General features: G+C 37.0%; 1 protein-coding gene across 1 annotated transcript; it reads right to left on the reverse strand.

Moving 5' to 3' along the window:
- Positions 1-237: 237 nt before the first annotated feature.
- Positions 238-2197, reverse strand: LOC127984344 (transcription factor Jun-like). Its single transcript, XM_052586955.1, has 2 exons — positions 1977-2197; positions 238-1821 (listed from the first exon to the last, which is right to left on the reverse strand). The coding sequence occupies exon 2, from the start codon at positions 1815-1817 to the stop codon at positions 912-914; it is 906 nt and encodes a 301-aa protein (XP_052442915.1). The 5' UTR covers positions 1818-1821; positions 1977-2197; the 3' UTR covers positions 238-911.
- Between the last annotated feature and the right edge of the window lie 13482 nt (positions 2198-15679).

A 15679-nucleotide genomic window follows, 5' to 3' on the forward strand; every position in this document is an offset into this window, starting at 1 on the left:
CATGCTGTCATTATTATGCTACTGTTGAATAACTATTATGGGTTCAAATGTTGTTTTTGACTTTTTTTCTTTCCTTTTTCTTTTTTTACATCCTCTGCTTGTATATTCATATGTGGATTTTGCTAAACAAGCATTCTCTCCCAAAACATGTTACTACTAGTCTGTCTTGGTGAACACACACACACACACACACACACACACACACACACACACGAACTCCATTAGGACAACAGAGAGTTTTTCGTTTGACATACTTTATTACAGTTCATAAATATTGATTAGTTTCTGAGGTGCTCAGAAAACAAACATAGAAAATTATATTGTACTTTACAAATGGTAAACTTAAGTACTCGTGGTTGATCTTATTTACATATAACAATGAGTGAAACCTCATTAATGAACTTTTTCGGGAAAAGAAACTGCTGAAGTTGGGACTAACTCAAAGAAAAAGTCAATTCCATTCAGTTTAAGAACAAAAAGTACAACATGTAACTCGGAAGTCAGGCAGCTTTTATCACAAGTTTAGCGGACACAACTTCCTGCTTGGTGAGCCAGACATTTATATCCCTATTGTACGGCAGTCACGTCCACGGTTTACTCCTATAATACTGAGCGCTCCTCTGAAGCGTATGGGTCCATGCACAACCTGGTCTAAGTGAACAAGAAGTCTCTTTTCTTGTCAAAAAGTAAAGCGTGTAACAGAGTGAGTCTCATGCTCTCTGTCGCTGTCTCTGTCGGACTGAGTTCGTGAAGTTTTGCACTCCCCAAAAGTCCAGTCAGGACATCCTTTTACGGCACGCGGCCGGTCCGAGCGGGCTAATGCCAGCAGTCGCGCGGGCTTGCAGACATCTAGCCCCTGAACTTTGTCCCTTGCGTCTATTAAAGTTAACTCAAATGTCCTTCGGTTCTTCTCAGAACGTCTGCAGCTGTTGGGTCAACATAAGCTGGCAGCCGCTGTTGACGTGGTTCATGACTTTCTGCTTGAGCTGGGCCACTTGCTCGCGCAGCATGTTCGCGGTGGACGCCAGCTCGGAATTCTGGGACTTCAGGTTCTTGACTTTATCCTCCAGCCGGGAGATCCTTTCCAGTTTCCTCTTCCGGCATTTGGACGCGGCGATCCGGTTCCTCATGCGCTTCCTCTCGGCTTTAATCCGCTCCTGGCTCTCCATGTCGATGGGGGAGAGAGGTGGCGTCTCGCCGGGCATCTCGGGCACCGTTTGGGGCTCCTCCTTCAGCGCCTGAAGCCGCGGGTGCTGGACGGTGTGCTGCGGCGGGGCACTGGTGTAGTTCATCGCGGGGTTGGCAGTGCTGATGGCGGGGTTGAAAGTGTTCAGGTCCGCGTACACGGGCGGGTCGGAGCGCATGGAGGAACTGTACACCGCGCCGCCTGCCATGGACGAAACGGGTGCCATGCTGTTGTTGATGGTTGTTTGGGGAGCCGAGGTGACATTGGGCATGTGCTGGTGATGTAGCTCGGCCAGTGCCCTCACGAAGCCCTCCGCGAAGCCCTCCTGTTCGTCCGTCACGTTCTTGGGACACAGAAACTGGGTTGGAGTCGGCGTCGTGGTGATCATGCCGTTGCTGGACTGGATGATGAGCCGCTCCAGCTCCGGAGAAGCCAGTTTGAGCAGCCCCACGTCCGGGGAGGTGAGGATGTCGTTGGCTTTGGCCCTCAGGTGCGGCTTCAGGTTGCCGGATGGGTCGGTCAGATTCAGCGTCATGCTGCGTTTCAGAGCCTTGTGGTTGTATCCAAAAGCAGCGCTGTCATGCTGAGAGAAAGCGCTGTTTAGAGAGTCATCGTAGAAAGTAGTTTCCATCTTGCTAGACATAGAAGAGAAAACGAAACTTTTTAGTTCAAAAGTAGTCTTTCACAAACTCAAGCAGTGTCCAGTTTCAGAAACGAGCGCCGCGCTCTCAGAGACAAAAGCGAGAAGGATCGCAAAGTTCGTAAACTCCCCGTCCCGCGAGAAACTTACTGCGTAAAAGTTCTCGCGCAGCGTCCCGAGCTCTTCTTCTTCTTCTGGCAGACAGAGCGCTCTTCTTCCACCGCCGCGCAGCTCAAAGATGCCAGTGGACAAACAGCGCGGAGCCGAAAAGTGTTCTTGTTTATTTTAGCTCAAGCTGTGTTGTCTAGATGTTTCACTGTGGCGAGTTCTGTATACTCTGAGCTTCTCCAGCGTGGACACAAACCTTATCTGCTACCGCTGCCCCACTAAAAATAGCAATGATGTCATGCGGGCCGTCTCTTATTGGCTGGAGGCTTTACTGGGCGTTCCGCAATTTCAGATAAGGCTCGTTGCCCTTGACGACCACCCTCTTCTCGCGGTGGCTGATGGGATGAGGTAATGCTGTAAATCGACGATGCGGTGCATTGTGGGATTACGTATTGTTTTTGAATATCTGGTTACCCGCTTAGCAGTTTTAGACCGTGGCGGGATACAAAGAAGCCGAGTTCTGTATAGCGTGCTACTTTTGTAACGTAAACTTTCACTTTAATAGACGTCACGAGGTCTTGTTTGAGAAGAAGTGAGTGCGTGCGTTCGGGAGTTGGGCAATTTCACTCGTGAGTTTCACAAGACTCAGCTGTCCGTCCCGTAATAACATGTGAACTGTCAGCTTTGATATAAATGGGAGTTGTTTAGACAAGTTAAGATGCACGCTCATGTGGCGCGAAAAAAACGGGGCTATAATCTGGTGGTTCATGGCAAAGTACATTTGCTCCGTCGGCCAATGGCTTTGAAAAGGGGCGTGTCTTATTGTGGAGTGACAGCGTGCCACAAGGTCCATCGACCGTCTCCGTGACAGTCCCTAGAGATCCTCTCAAAAGTACACACACCCGTCTCAAACGTCACTGTTTAAACCACAACAGCAAACTGATCGAAATCAGCGTGACAATCGCTAAGTGACACCAAAGAATGATTCATTTGACTTTGGGATATTTTCAATTGGTTTTCATGAGTTTTTTTAAACCTATGCAAATATGTAATTACACGTTTAATTGCATTTAGCAATGCGATGGACGTTGTTAGTATGTTTCTAGATTTAATTTGTTACTGTAACTATTACGTAAAAGTATTTCTGATTCTACAATTTCATTTAGGAAAACCCACGGATAACAAAAGCATTCTGAGCAATAGTGCATGTATAAACAGGGATAAGATCGTTTTTACTGACCTCCAGGACTTGACGATGGTCTCTGGCACGTTTCACTTGGTTGCGACAGATCAAGTGGTCGAGCACGTAAAAATGACATTAAGCGTCACTCAAAACAAATGATGGACTTTAATGCACAGACTATACTTGTTCTCTTTATTTTAACACTCACTATATTTATTTTGTCCAAATATATTGATACTCTGATATATTTCTATTCAAATTCAACATAAAACATCAGTTTTATAATTCAGTTTTATAAATAGAATATAATTCCTTATTTTAGTGAACATACACTGCATTTAGAGCAAATCTAAGATACAAATTATATATATATATATATATATATATATATATACATATATATATATATGTATATATATATATATATATATATATATATATATATATATATATATACATATATATATATATATATATATATATATATATATATATATATATATATATATATATATATATATAATTAATGTAAATATTAATAATTTAATGTTTAGATTTCTTTTTATTTATTAATTTGTAAAATTGTATTTACATTTCATATCAATTTGTACTTCAGTTTTCATGAATCGGAGAAATTAGACGCAGCTTTTGGATAAATTATGCCATATTTATGGTCAGATTTATTGGAATTTCTATTGGGTTTTTATAAATCTTTTATCATTCATAGGCCGAGTTCAAATGCACAAAGGTCAGATGAGGGTTTTATTGTAAATTAAAGGTCATGACCAGATCGAAGCATCCTGCATCCTCTTTCTGATCACCACACACGTCTGCATCACTAATGCAGGCGACAGGGGATGTCCAGAGTTATGACAGAGAGAAGTCATCTTTGTTTTTGTACTACACAGAAACTTGTTTGGGCAGCACCACCAAACCAGACCAGATGTAGAAACTGCAGCTTGCCTGTGAAACCAGTTCCTCTTTGCTCGCCTCTTTCCTTTTTTAGCTTTCCTCGTCACCTTTCTTACTAGTCTACTTTGTTACATGCTAGGTATATTACGATTTCCTTTTTAAGCCTGATGTGTACAGTGTCATCCAGTCTATTCTGTTCATCTTAAAGTGACAGTTCGTCACTATCACCTGCTTTACTGGACATAAACTGTACTACAACTGCAGTGTAGAGCAGTTACATCTATAGTGTAGACAGTAACTCTTACATAAATGTTTTATAGTTTTATATACATTTTTCTGTATATACAAGAATCCTAATGTTTATGTCATTACAGCTTATATCTTGCAGTTTCTGAGCCACCCAGGTAGAGGCTGGTACATGGATGGTGCCCTTGAACCCATGGAAAAAGCAATTATTTATACATCAGTGTATATACTGTAGTCTTTAATATGGCTGTTGGGTTAATATCAGATATCCATGGACTGTGCATGGTGTGTTTTCTTTGACATGCAGCCTGTGGTTATTTGCAGTAACTTAGCCTCTGGCCGCTCAGTCGTCTCGGCAGTGGTCCGTCCGTCTGTGAGGAGGGTCTTGTGTAAATATGGCCCAGTCACCCTCCTCTGAGACGGTGTTGTAGTAATTGCCCTCCGCCACATGCTGAATTTGTGAAAACTGAACACACAGCGCCGGGTTCATACAAACATACATGTTCACTTTAGCTGTCATTTGCTGGTTTGTTAATCACGTTAAAAAGAGTTTAGTTTTGTTAAAGGGTGTGTTCGCTCCACTTTCTAAATCAGCCGTGTTTTCCATTACCATTAGTAGAATGGGAACATTTTGTTTTACTAGAACTTGTTCGTCCATATATGTGACCCTTATTTGGCAATTTTTTGAATAATCTTTCCATTGATGTGTGGTTTGTTAGGATCCGACCATATTTGGCAGAGATATAACTATTTAAAAAATCGAAGGGTGCAAAAAAATCTAAATACTGAGAAAATCACCTTTAATTTCCTGTTTGTCCAAATTAAGTTCTTACCAATGCATTTTACTAATCAAAAATTAAGTTTTTATATATTTACGGTAGAAATTTACAAAATATCTTCATGGAACATGATCTTTACTTAATATCCTAATGATTTTTGGCATAAAACAAAAAGCAATAAATTTGACCCGTACAATGTTTTTTTTTTTTTTTTTTTGCTATTGCTAAAAATATACCCCAGTGACTTAAGACTGGTTTTGCGCTCCAGGGTCACATGCAATGTCCAGTTACATTCTGTTCTTTGTCAGGAAATGAATCCATAAGTAACAAATGCGACTTTTCATTTTAAATTGCATTAGTAAATATTTAAATTAACTATGACTAATAAATGCTATTGAAGTATTGTTCATTGTTAGTTGATGTTAACTAATATATTTAACATATGAATCCTTATTGTAAAGTGTTGCCAGGATATGTAGACTATTAATTATATTCATTACTATTACCAGGTGCAGTGGAATAATCAATTATAATTGGTCAGTCGGTTCATTCAGCAGTCTGAAATTTCCTAACCATCGTCCATGTGTACAACCTGAAAATCATGCGAATGAGAGTCTACAAATTCATACGAAGTAACCAACTTGCCAAGATAAAAAAAAAATTACTATTTGGATTGAGGCTGTGTAGGAAAATCAGACTTCTCATCATGAGAACATATATTTTTTTAGGACACCGGTGCTATTTTTATGTGTCTTGCATCTCTTGACGGACATACAGAGTCTGATTTCACACAAACAAACTGCCCTCTTGACTCCTAGTTTTTAACATTTTAGAGATTATTAATATTAGACCTGTGAATTCGTTGCAGTGTTTGTTTTTTTCTTCTTCTTAGCAGTTGCTTCAAGTGAATATTTAGGTAAAATGCTATAATAATATAATAGTTATTATTTAAAAATGAACCGTTTAGCACCAGAGCCACTGAGCATTTAAGTTTGCGAATCATGTTATATCTGAGCCGAGCGGAGTTTGAGGAACAGCTGCCCGGTCATGTCCTCTGCCCCGCTGCGCCCTGCTCTGTTTTAATGCCAGTCTGTCCGATCCCTCATAAAAGCCCATTGTGGTCCCAGGCCTGTCACTGTGTGTCTGTAATTAGTGTTCTGTAGTTCATTGCCCTCGAGCCCATGTTCAGAAATCACTAGGGTCCTAATGGAGGGCTGGGCAAAGGTCACGGAGTAATCCTGTCATATCCAAGCCATTGTGAGGAGTCCACAGCCATCTTAACGGCGTCTCCTGCCTCAGAGTCAGACTAAATCAGAGCTCTGGCGCTAGCGGGACAGACTCAAAGAGCACACTGGACCGGTAAGCCTGTGGGGGTCGTAGGGCTTTTTGAGGAAGAGAATAGGCTGTTTTATGGATCACGGCTCAGTAATATCTTAATTTTTAGGGACGCTTCCTTTATTGCTCATGATTAGGGTCATGGGTTTTGTCCTAAATCGATTGAGCTACAGACACGAATGAAACATTAAAGTTTGCAGTTTGTTGAGTAGAAATTTCCTATTACTATTTAAGACTTATGATTTTCACTTCTCACCCATAATAAAATGATAGAAATAGACATTGTAGGATGGATATATATATACAAAAACAAATTAAACATTTATTGACAAGGCAATATTTGTCATATTTCTATAGTTTAAATTTAAGTATTGAAAAGAAATGAACAAAAATTTTATAATAACTGGACATTAAAAAAAGTAATAAAATGACAAAAACATAACAATTTGCTGTTAAAATAAAAATGACTGAAATACAGAAATAAATAGAAATTAAAAATGTAAATACATGCAACTCAAAATCTATTTCACGATATAGACATCAACTATAATGCTAAAATAACCTTATCAACCACTCAACAGTTAGTATGCCAACACTGAAACAGAAGAAAATGGCTTAAAAGTTTTTTTTAAATGAGTTTGTTATTGATTTGATACTAATTTTCACACTCCGTTCCTTTCCGTAGCAAATTTGAGCCAAACCTGTCAAATCACAAGAGACCTGGAAATTCAATTTTCACAAAACGCATAGTGAGTTTTGTCTTTGTAGGACACTATATTCCCAAGTTAGTAGCTGATAAGAGACTGGGCATCTAAACCAGTTTTGGAAAGTCATCTCTCACCTCAGGTTGCTTTATCGAGCCTCTCTTTGACAGTTTTGGTCTAAATCTTACCTCACTCTCAATTGTTTATTTATTTATTTTTGTATGTGTTTTATAACACATTCCATCGGGATAAAGGCAGAGATGTTTCGCGATGCATGTTTGTTCATGACTGTGACTTTAAACCAACTGAAATATTGATAGAACTTCTCATTCATCTATTCATAAACTCCTCTAATTCTGAATTACAGTGAATGAAAGATTGATAAAGCAAGCTGATTATGAAGGCATGTGGCTTTTCATTCATAACCATTTTCTTGGGTAAAAACAAAAAACAACACACAAACTGGAGCAGGTGGAGAGGGAGATAAAGCCGAACGCTGCCTCCATGTTCAGTGTTTTTACTTCATGCTTAAATCGCAGACAACAAAACCTTGCACGAAAAGATGGACCACTGCAGTCATAAAATGTAATTTATCCTTAACATGTCCATACGCATTGTTTCAATATAAAGATTTTAAGTTAAAGCCAATCTTTCAATATATGTGTAAATATAAATTATTGATGTATTTCTATTAGTTTAGCTTCTGTAAATTAGAAACAATTATTTTTTTTACAACTTTCAATCACCTTTTATCCTTTATTAACTGGTTTAAATTCTCCTTCAGTCGAATGACATGTTTTTTTACATACTTTTTTAAAAGTTCAAATAAAACAAATATAACACTTCCTGAAAGTATTTCATCTTGACTATCCATTGATGATGTGTAGCGTCTCCACTAAATGCTTCTCACATGTTTTAGTGCTTATTTTGAGATGGAGTGTAGGAGAGTCTTTACGAAAAAATTTAATGGATTGTTTTCCAGGCGGACATTTGGTGGACTGTGGTTTGAAATCTCGGGATTGATGTGTTTGGGATATGTTTTGTACTTCTTAACCAGGGACTGACAAAACACTCGCACAGACCCACAGCTTCACTCTAGCAGTCGCTGTGCCCACCACATAGTTGGCAGCGGTATGAGACACTAGCTGAGCTAATGTGGTGTATGATAACATCTCCTTCTGCCATGGGCGGAAGTGGGGATGCGGCTCGCTGCTTATTTTGTGATGTCCAGGATTTTGTGGTTTCACTGAGGTTGTCTGAGTCCTAAACTCTGTATTTACACTGTGCCTAGTCCAACTTTCATTCCAGAAAAAAAAAAAAAAAAAAAACTAAACAGAAAAAAATTGGTTGGTTCACATATATGTGGTAATGTTCTCAATAAATAAATAAATAAAAAATGCAATTCATATTTATGCAGTGACTTTTTAAATTGCCATGTTCCTTCATGTAAAAAATAATAGGGTTGTACTATCCTTATATATTCTGTAAAAGAAAAATAGTCAGGAATAATCTTAATAATAAAAATAATAATATATGTATATATTAATGTGTGTATGTATGTATGTATATATATATATATATATATATATATGTGTGTGTGTGTGTGTGTGTGTGTGTGTGTGTGTGCGTGTGTGTGTGACCCAAATTTTCTTCTTCGCCAAAAATCATTAGGATGTTAAGTAAAGATCATGTTCCATGAAGATATTTTGTAAATTTCCTACCACAAATATATCAAAACTTATTTTTTGATTAGAAATATGCATTGCTAAGAACTTTAGAACTTTAAATGGGATTTTCTCAATATTTAGATTTTGTGCACCCTCAGATTCCAGATTTTCAAATAGTTAATAGCCAACTATTGTTCTGTCCAACATCCTAACAAACCATACATCAATGGAAATCTCATTTATATTAAAAAAAGACTCTTGTTACGGTACAGGGTCGCACATGTGGGTAGAACAGAGCATATTAATATTTTAGTAAGTCATGTGCTGCCAACATGCATAAAAATAAAAATTAAATAAAAGAAAGAAAGAAAAAAGAAAGAAAAGATAATAAAATAATAAAAAAGTTGAATTCAAATAAAATAAAGGCCAATAAAATACCAGATATCCAATAATTGAATAATTTTGAATAATATTTTATTTATTTATTTATTTAATTTTTTTTACATTTAGATTGTGGCATGCCATATGGTGAAAATCCTCAAAGTGAAATATTTAATTTAACTAATAATTCATTATATGTTTTTGTTTTGCCACATAACAGTTTGAGTCATTAAATGTATTTATTTATTTTTTATTACATTTACACATTTTTATAAAATGCATTTATTGATTTTTTCTTCAATTGACGTATTTTACTTTATTTTTATTTTTATTCGAATATTTGAATACAAAGAGTAACCTGGAATATGTGTTTTAAACTAGATTTGTCCTTTTGTGATGTTTCTGATGTTTTTCTCTTCTTGTTCATATTCTTCTGTGCAGCCCAGCTGAATTAAACCGGCACAAGTGGGGGTGTGACCCGTGCCATTGTGTTTGTGCAGAATATGGACTCTCTTCCTCTCTCTCCTCTTCTTTTTGCCACCTACGCCATCCTGTGTTCTTGTTCCTATCAACAGAGCCTGTTTATGCTCAGGCTAACTCTGATAAGACAGAATGTTGTGTTTGACTTTTCACTCGTTCAGCACTAGCCTTGTATCAATTCATTGTCTGTTTGTGCACACACTCATGCTCATACACAATCTCTTTATGGCTATCCTTACTACAACTGAAGGGCAGGAAATCCGTTGCCTTCAAAACAGTTTCAGTGGAACGCCATTGTGTTGGTTTGTTCTTTCCAGAAAAACCTAAAGCCCACGTGACAGGAGTGAACTTCCTGAGCATTTTCTGTCACACAGTGAGGACAGGCCACCAACCCCCAACTCTTTTTTCGCTCAGTAACACACACACTTGTCTATAACTCATTGTTTGGAAGCCCTAGTTCTCCAGGACCACTCATACGTGAACACTGTGGCTGTAATCACTTCAGCTATGGAAGTCTGTTTCCTCCATGGGATAAATCATAAATTGTGACTTTTTATCTCACAGTTGTCTTTTTTTTCTTGCTGAAAATTCTAAGAAAAAAAAAAGAGAAAAAAACCCACAATTCTGACAAAAAAGACCATTGAGTTGATCATTTGCAAAGTGTTTGATTGACAGGCGATCTGACCAATCATAACGCTGAATCCACCATCTTTCCAAGCAAATCAGACGGGAAAGTAGATTTTAGAACTTTGAGTAGAGTAGAACTTTGGTGGATTTATACTTGGAAAAAGTATGTTATGATGATCATTCATGTTCATTTCATGCTTTCAGTAAATATTAAAAGACAATCGGTTCACATGTCGCTTGGTCTGAGACAATACAGCAATCTGTCACGATATATTATATATTAAAGGATTCTGAACCTGACTTCAGTTGAGATTTCTGTTCTGGAATAATATGCAAATGTATGCATATAGATAATGAGTCATTTGCATATCTAAACATAGCAATTCAGAGAACTTTTCATATAAAACAAATGTTCCCATTTCTAAATATAATCAATCAACTGCAGATGTATGCCTCTATGTATCAGATACATTTGCTACCTTGGGTTTTTTCTTTGAGAAATCTCTGGTTTTATAAAGAAGCATCATCTTTGGCTGCACAATGCCTCTTTTTAGTCAAAGCGAGTGTATTCTCTGGAGTCTTTGTGGGCTCATGGTCTTGTGCCGCTGGTGTGTAGGTTGGAGGTTGGGACTATATGACGCATGGCTCGGTTTCTTTTGCTTGGCTGGGTGTCAAAATGATTACCAATAACACAAAGGCTTTCCCTCCAAGAACTGCTGTTGTTTCAGCTGCTGACGGAGAAAAAAAAAAGAAGCAGGTTCCTTTATGGGTTGTTTTCTCATCCAGCTGCGTCCTTGTGGACATTATGTTTTTTTTTATAGCTTTTACAACAACTCAAAAAATAATAACAGGAAAGCAGTTGTGAAAACATCGTCCCAAGAATCAATCTTAATATTCATTCGCTGTCCCAGCTTGTTCCTTTGAATTATAAAATTGTCGGTTGGTGTTTTGGGGGAAAGTGAGTGCGCTGTGCTCTGTTGAGGTCTTGGCGGGTTTCTGCTTTTCTCTGTAGGTCAGACATAATTAAAGACACTGTTATGAAGGAGAGCGGACAGCTGTTTCTCAGCATGTCACACAGCACTTCTTTGAGTGTGAGAGGACGTGCCAATCCAACGCTCGGCTGTCCTCAGCACGTCTCGATCAACAAGTGACAGGACATGAGCGGCCAACATCACTAGGCTTAAGTTTAAACTTCCTTAATGCTCAAACTGTGGTCAAGTTCACCAGCTTGCCAATGTGTGAGCTTGCATTTGCCTACATACTAAATGATTTTACTGAGTATTTCTGAATGTTTCCTGTGTAAATGCTAGGCCTGAAACATAACTTCAAGCACTGGTGCGTTTCACAGCGTATGTATTTGTTGACATGAGGGTGGGTTGAATGTGACAAGCGGATGATCTGCAGAAGATGCAACTTGACTAAAAGAACATACACTTTTCTTTCTCCCGAAGTTGCATTTAAAACATATTCGGTTTAACATCATAGTCGGAAAATGCCATCTCTGAGTTGGAATGGATTTTCTGGATGCTGTAGCAGGCATTAACATAAACCTTACCTACCTTGAAGGTAACTGCTGTCATGACAGAGAGACATTTGTGAAAAAATATGGGCGCTTAATTATATTGAATGAGCACTTGTAGAGTATTTAAATCATAAAATTATATTTGGTTAGGCATTATTTGAAGGCGCCCTTGTTACAGTGTAATTATGCATTTAAGTACTGAGTAATATTAATGAATTGCATGTACTTACTGTATGATTAGGGTTAGGAGTTACTTGCATGTATTTATGCATAATTTATTGTTATTATAATAGTAGCCTAAGTACATGTAACGTATGTGAAGGTCACCTTACAATACAGTGTTACTGTGTGTGTGTGTGTGTGTGTGTATAAGTAAAAGTGTTGTCTTTCTTAACTGTTTCTTATTAAGTGGACTTTTATTAAGTTAACATTGTAAAAAAAAAAAAAAAAAAAAAAAAAAAAAAAAATTTGTCATATTAAAAGTGACCCTGAAGCACTAATCCAGTCTTAAGACACTGGGGTATATTTGTGGCAAGAGCCCCCAAAAAACATTGTATGGGTCAAAATTAACGATTTTTCTTTTATGCCAAAATCATTAGGATAATGAGTATCATGTTACATGAAGATATTTTGTGAATTTTCTACCGTAGATATATCAAAACTTAATTTTTGACAAGTAACACGTATTGCTAAAGACTTCATTTGGACACATTTAAAGGTGATTTTCTCAACATTTTGACTTTTTTGCACCCTCAGATTCCAGATTTCCAAATAATCGTATCTCGGCCAAATATGATGTCCAATCCTAATTAACCATACATCAATGGAAAGCTAATGTAGTCAGCTTTTAGAAGATGTAAGATGTCACATACCGTACTCACATACTACTGCACATGTACAGTTCTTGATTTTAGTTTTGTTAATAATTATCATTTTAGTACGTTATTTGATATTATATTTAAAGTTCAGATATTTTAAATACAATAAGTTGCTACTTCATCGAGACAAACTTATAATTACAAACATTTTCCAAATACAGAATGGTTATTTCTTTTATAGTAACATAAAATCACAGGCATTTGAAAAGGTTAGTCCATCATCTTGTCTCAGAAGATTTGCTGTCTCAGCAGATTTTCTAATTTACCATTTTGTCCTAATTTAGCATTTCAACTGGAAAAAAATGGTTGTTGTTTCTTCTACTTTACAAAAGCACACATTCTTAAAATGTCAGTGTTTCAGTCAGAGCTGTGTCACCAACCTCAAGTAACACAAACCTAGACAGCTCTACGTGGTAATTGAGTAGCAGAGAGTGACAAACTGATTGACTCATTTGAGCAAAGGGGGCTCAAATAAACAGCAAAATTAAGCATACCCTGTGGCTGAAATTAGCACCTCAACTCACCCTCATTCAATTTGTCAAAGCACTTGCATTGTTTACGCTACGTGCGACAAATGTTCCCCATCGCGCAAAGTGACGTGTGCCACCTCCACCCAGTTGAAACGACTCTTTGTGTTGACCACAGCCATGACCCTGAACTGATTATAATGACCCACGATGCCAAACCTGTCTTATTAACATAAACAACATAACGACTAGTATAACAGTATTCCCATTTGAACCAATAGGACTCTTTCTCGGCCATTGATTGCGTCAAGTTGTCAACCATTCTACTAAAGTAATAAAAAATGACTTTTTAATTCCCTCTATGTGTTGTTTGTTTTATTTCAGTGTTTGATGATATACCCTTGAAGCATAACTTACAAGCGGTCCTGGTCCGAGACGCCCGACTCTTTTTAAACAGGCCGATTATAGCGCGTTAATGGCGGTGTCATTTTAGAAAGATCTGGAACAGAATCGCCACGTCTAAAGGTCAGCATTACCTCAGTGGATTGCTCCTTATTGCTCTGTGAGTTATTTTACCTTGACTTTTTTCTGAAGCACTAAAATGAAAATCAAGTGAGCTGAGAGTACATTTCTTTTCATGGTTTATAGACCCCACAGCGGTTAAAATATGATCCGACATAAGTGTTTTAAACACCCGATCATATTTTAGATCTTGAAATGGATTCTTGGGACTTCTTCTTATAATTGTCAATGTCAGTGAGATATTGTAAAAAGCAGATTTAAACGTCATCTCAGCCTTTTATCTCTGATTCATTGTGCGACATAAAAGGTTGAAATATTATGTCAAATCATTTGCCCATTGGCGTGTGTGTGGATTGCCAGGATGGATGCGCTTCGGCTTGTCACCTTCATGTCTCTTTATAGCCCCAGACAGTGGTGTTACACCATCAGTATTGTCTGACAGCAGGACTTTTCATCCATCAGCATACGCCCTTCTCCATCAGGTCGAGAGAAAACGTCTGCGAGCTGCCGTTCATCTCTGTTTGGTGACATGTTGGGAGTTATCTCAGCAGGCTTTTTTTAATTAATAAAGCTATAAAGCAGGCAGTGATTCCCTGAAGTCTCCCCGGAGGCGTAGAGGAGGTGAGCGAGAGTGAGTTTATTAGAGCTGTCAATTAATTGTCATTAAAACATCCTGATTAATCGAGGCTCAGGGTTACGCTGTGGACGTCTATTTCTCGTTGATTGTTTCGGTTCGGTGATGCATTCATTGAGCTGTAACTTATTCTGGGAAATGTTTTATGACATCAGGGTCTCAAGGAAATGTGGAGAGGCAATTAGACTTCAGGGTAATGGTGTTTTTGATCAGTTTCGTCTAAAAAATAATGAATTAATTAAATACATTATTAAATAAGTGCCCTAAAATTTATTCACTAAAGAAGCCAAAAATACTGAAAGAATATATATAATTTTTTTTTTTTTTTAGATTATGTTTTGAAGTAAAGGCATTATAATTATGTTTCAGACCTGTTAGACATTCTGACTTTCTTCTGTGGAAGACAAATGATGTTTTAAAGACTGTTAATGTTTTAGACCACACTTACTTTCATTATCTGGACAAAGGCTTTTGAAACATTTTTAAAAATATATTTTGTGAAACAAAGTCATACAGGTTTATAATAAACATGGTACTTTAAAAAAAAAAAAACACTTTTATTTAGCAAAGATCAAAAGTGACATTAAAGACTTTCACAATTTAAATAAAAGCTGTTCTTCTGAACTTTAAATTCATCAGAACATTCTGAAAAGATAAATGTTTAATAGATTCCTCCAAAATTAAGCAGCACAACGCTTAACATTAACTATAATAATAATACGTTTATTTGTTTGTTTATTTATTTTGAGCATAAAATCTGGATTTTTATTTTTATTTTACAATTTTACTGTTTGTATTCTATTTTTAATATACAAATCTGCAGTCTTCTTGAGCAAGCTCTGAGTGGTGAGAGACTTATTTTTTTATTATTATTATTTTTTTAATATTACTGACCCCAGACCTTTGGACAAATACATTTATACACACATACACACACACATATATATATATATATATATATATATATATATATATATATATATATATATATATATATTCTATGGGGTAAAAAAAGAAAAAGAAAAGAAAAGAGAGAGACACAAAATACAGAAAAAGTAAAAAAAAATAAAATAAATAATAATAATAGTAAATCCTTGAAAACTGTTTTTCTTGGTGGCCTGTATACCTGTCAGTTACTGCCAGAATAGTGGAAATCTTTGCAATTCAATTTTATTTTACGATATAGCTTTACTCCAGAATGGGTAACGTCTAAATGTACATGTCTGTACATTGCTCTGTTATGTGTCTCGCTAATTTCCTTCATGAGTCCGAACATGTCAACTAGTATTTACGTGAAATCCACCACACCCTTATGTTTGTGGCATTTTAAACTTCAACGGCTCTATTTAAAATGCGCGCACATACACAACAGTTTCTTTTGGCCACAATGTGGAGCTTTGTGAGGCTG

This window comes from Carassius gibelio, chromosome B20 (genome assembly GCF_023724105.1).
Source record: "Carassius gibelio isolate Cgi1373 ecotype wild population from Czech Republic chromosome B20, carGib1.2-hapl.c, whole genome shotgun sequence".
NCBI classification, from domain to species: domain Eukaryota; kingdom Metazoa; phylum Chordata; class Actinopteri; order Cypriniformes; family Cyprinidae; genus Carassius; species Carassius gibelio.

Coding starts and splice junctions, on each gene's coding strand:
- LOC127984344 (XM_052586955.1), bottom strand. CDS start 1,817: ATGGAAACTACTTTCTACGATGACTCTCTAAACAGCGCTTTCTCTCAG.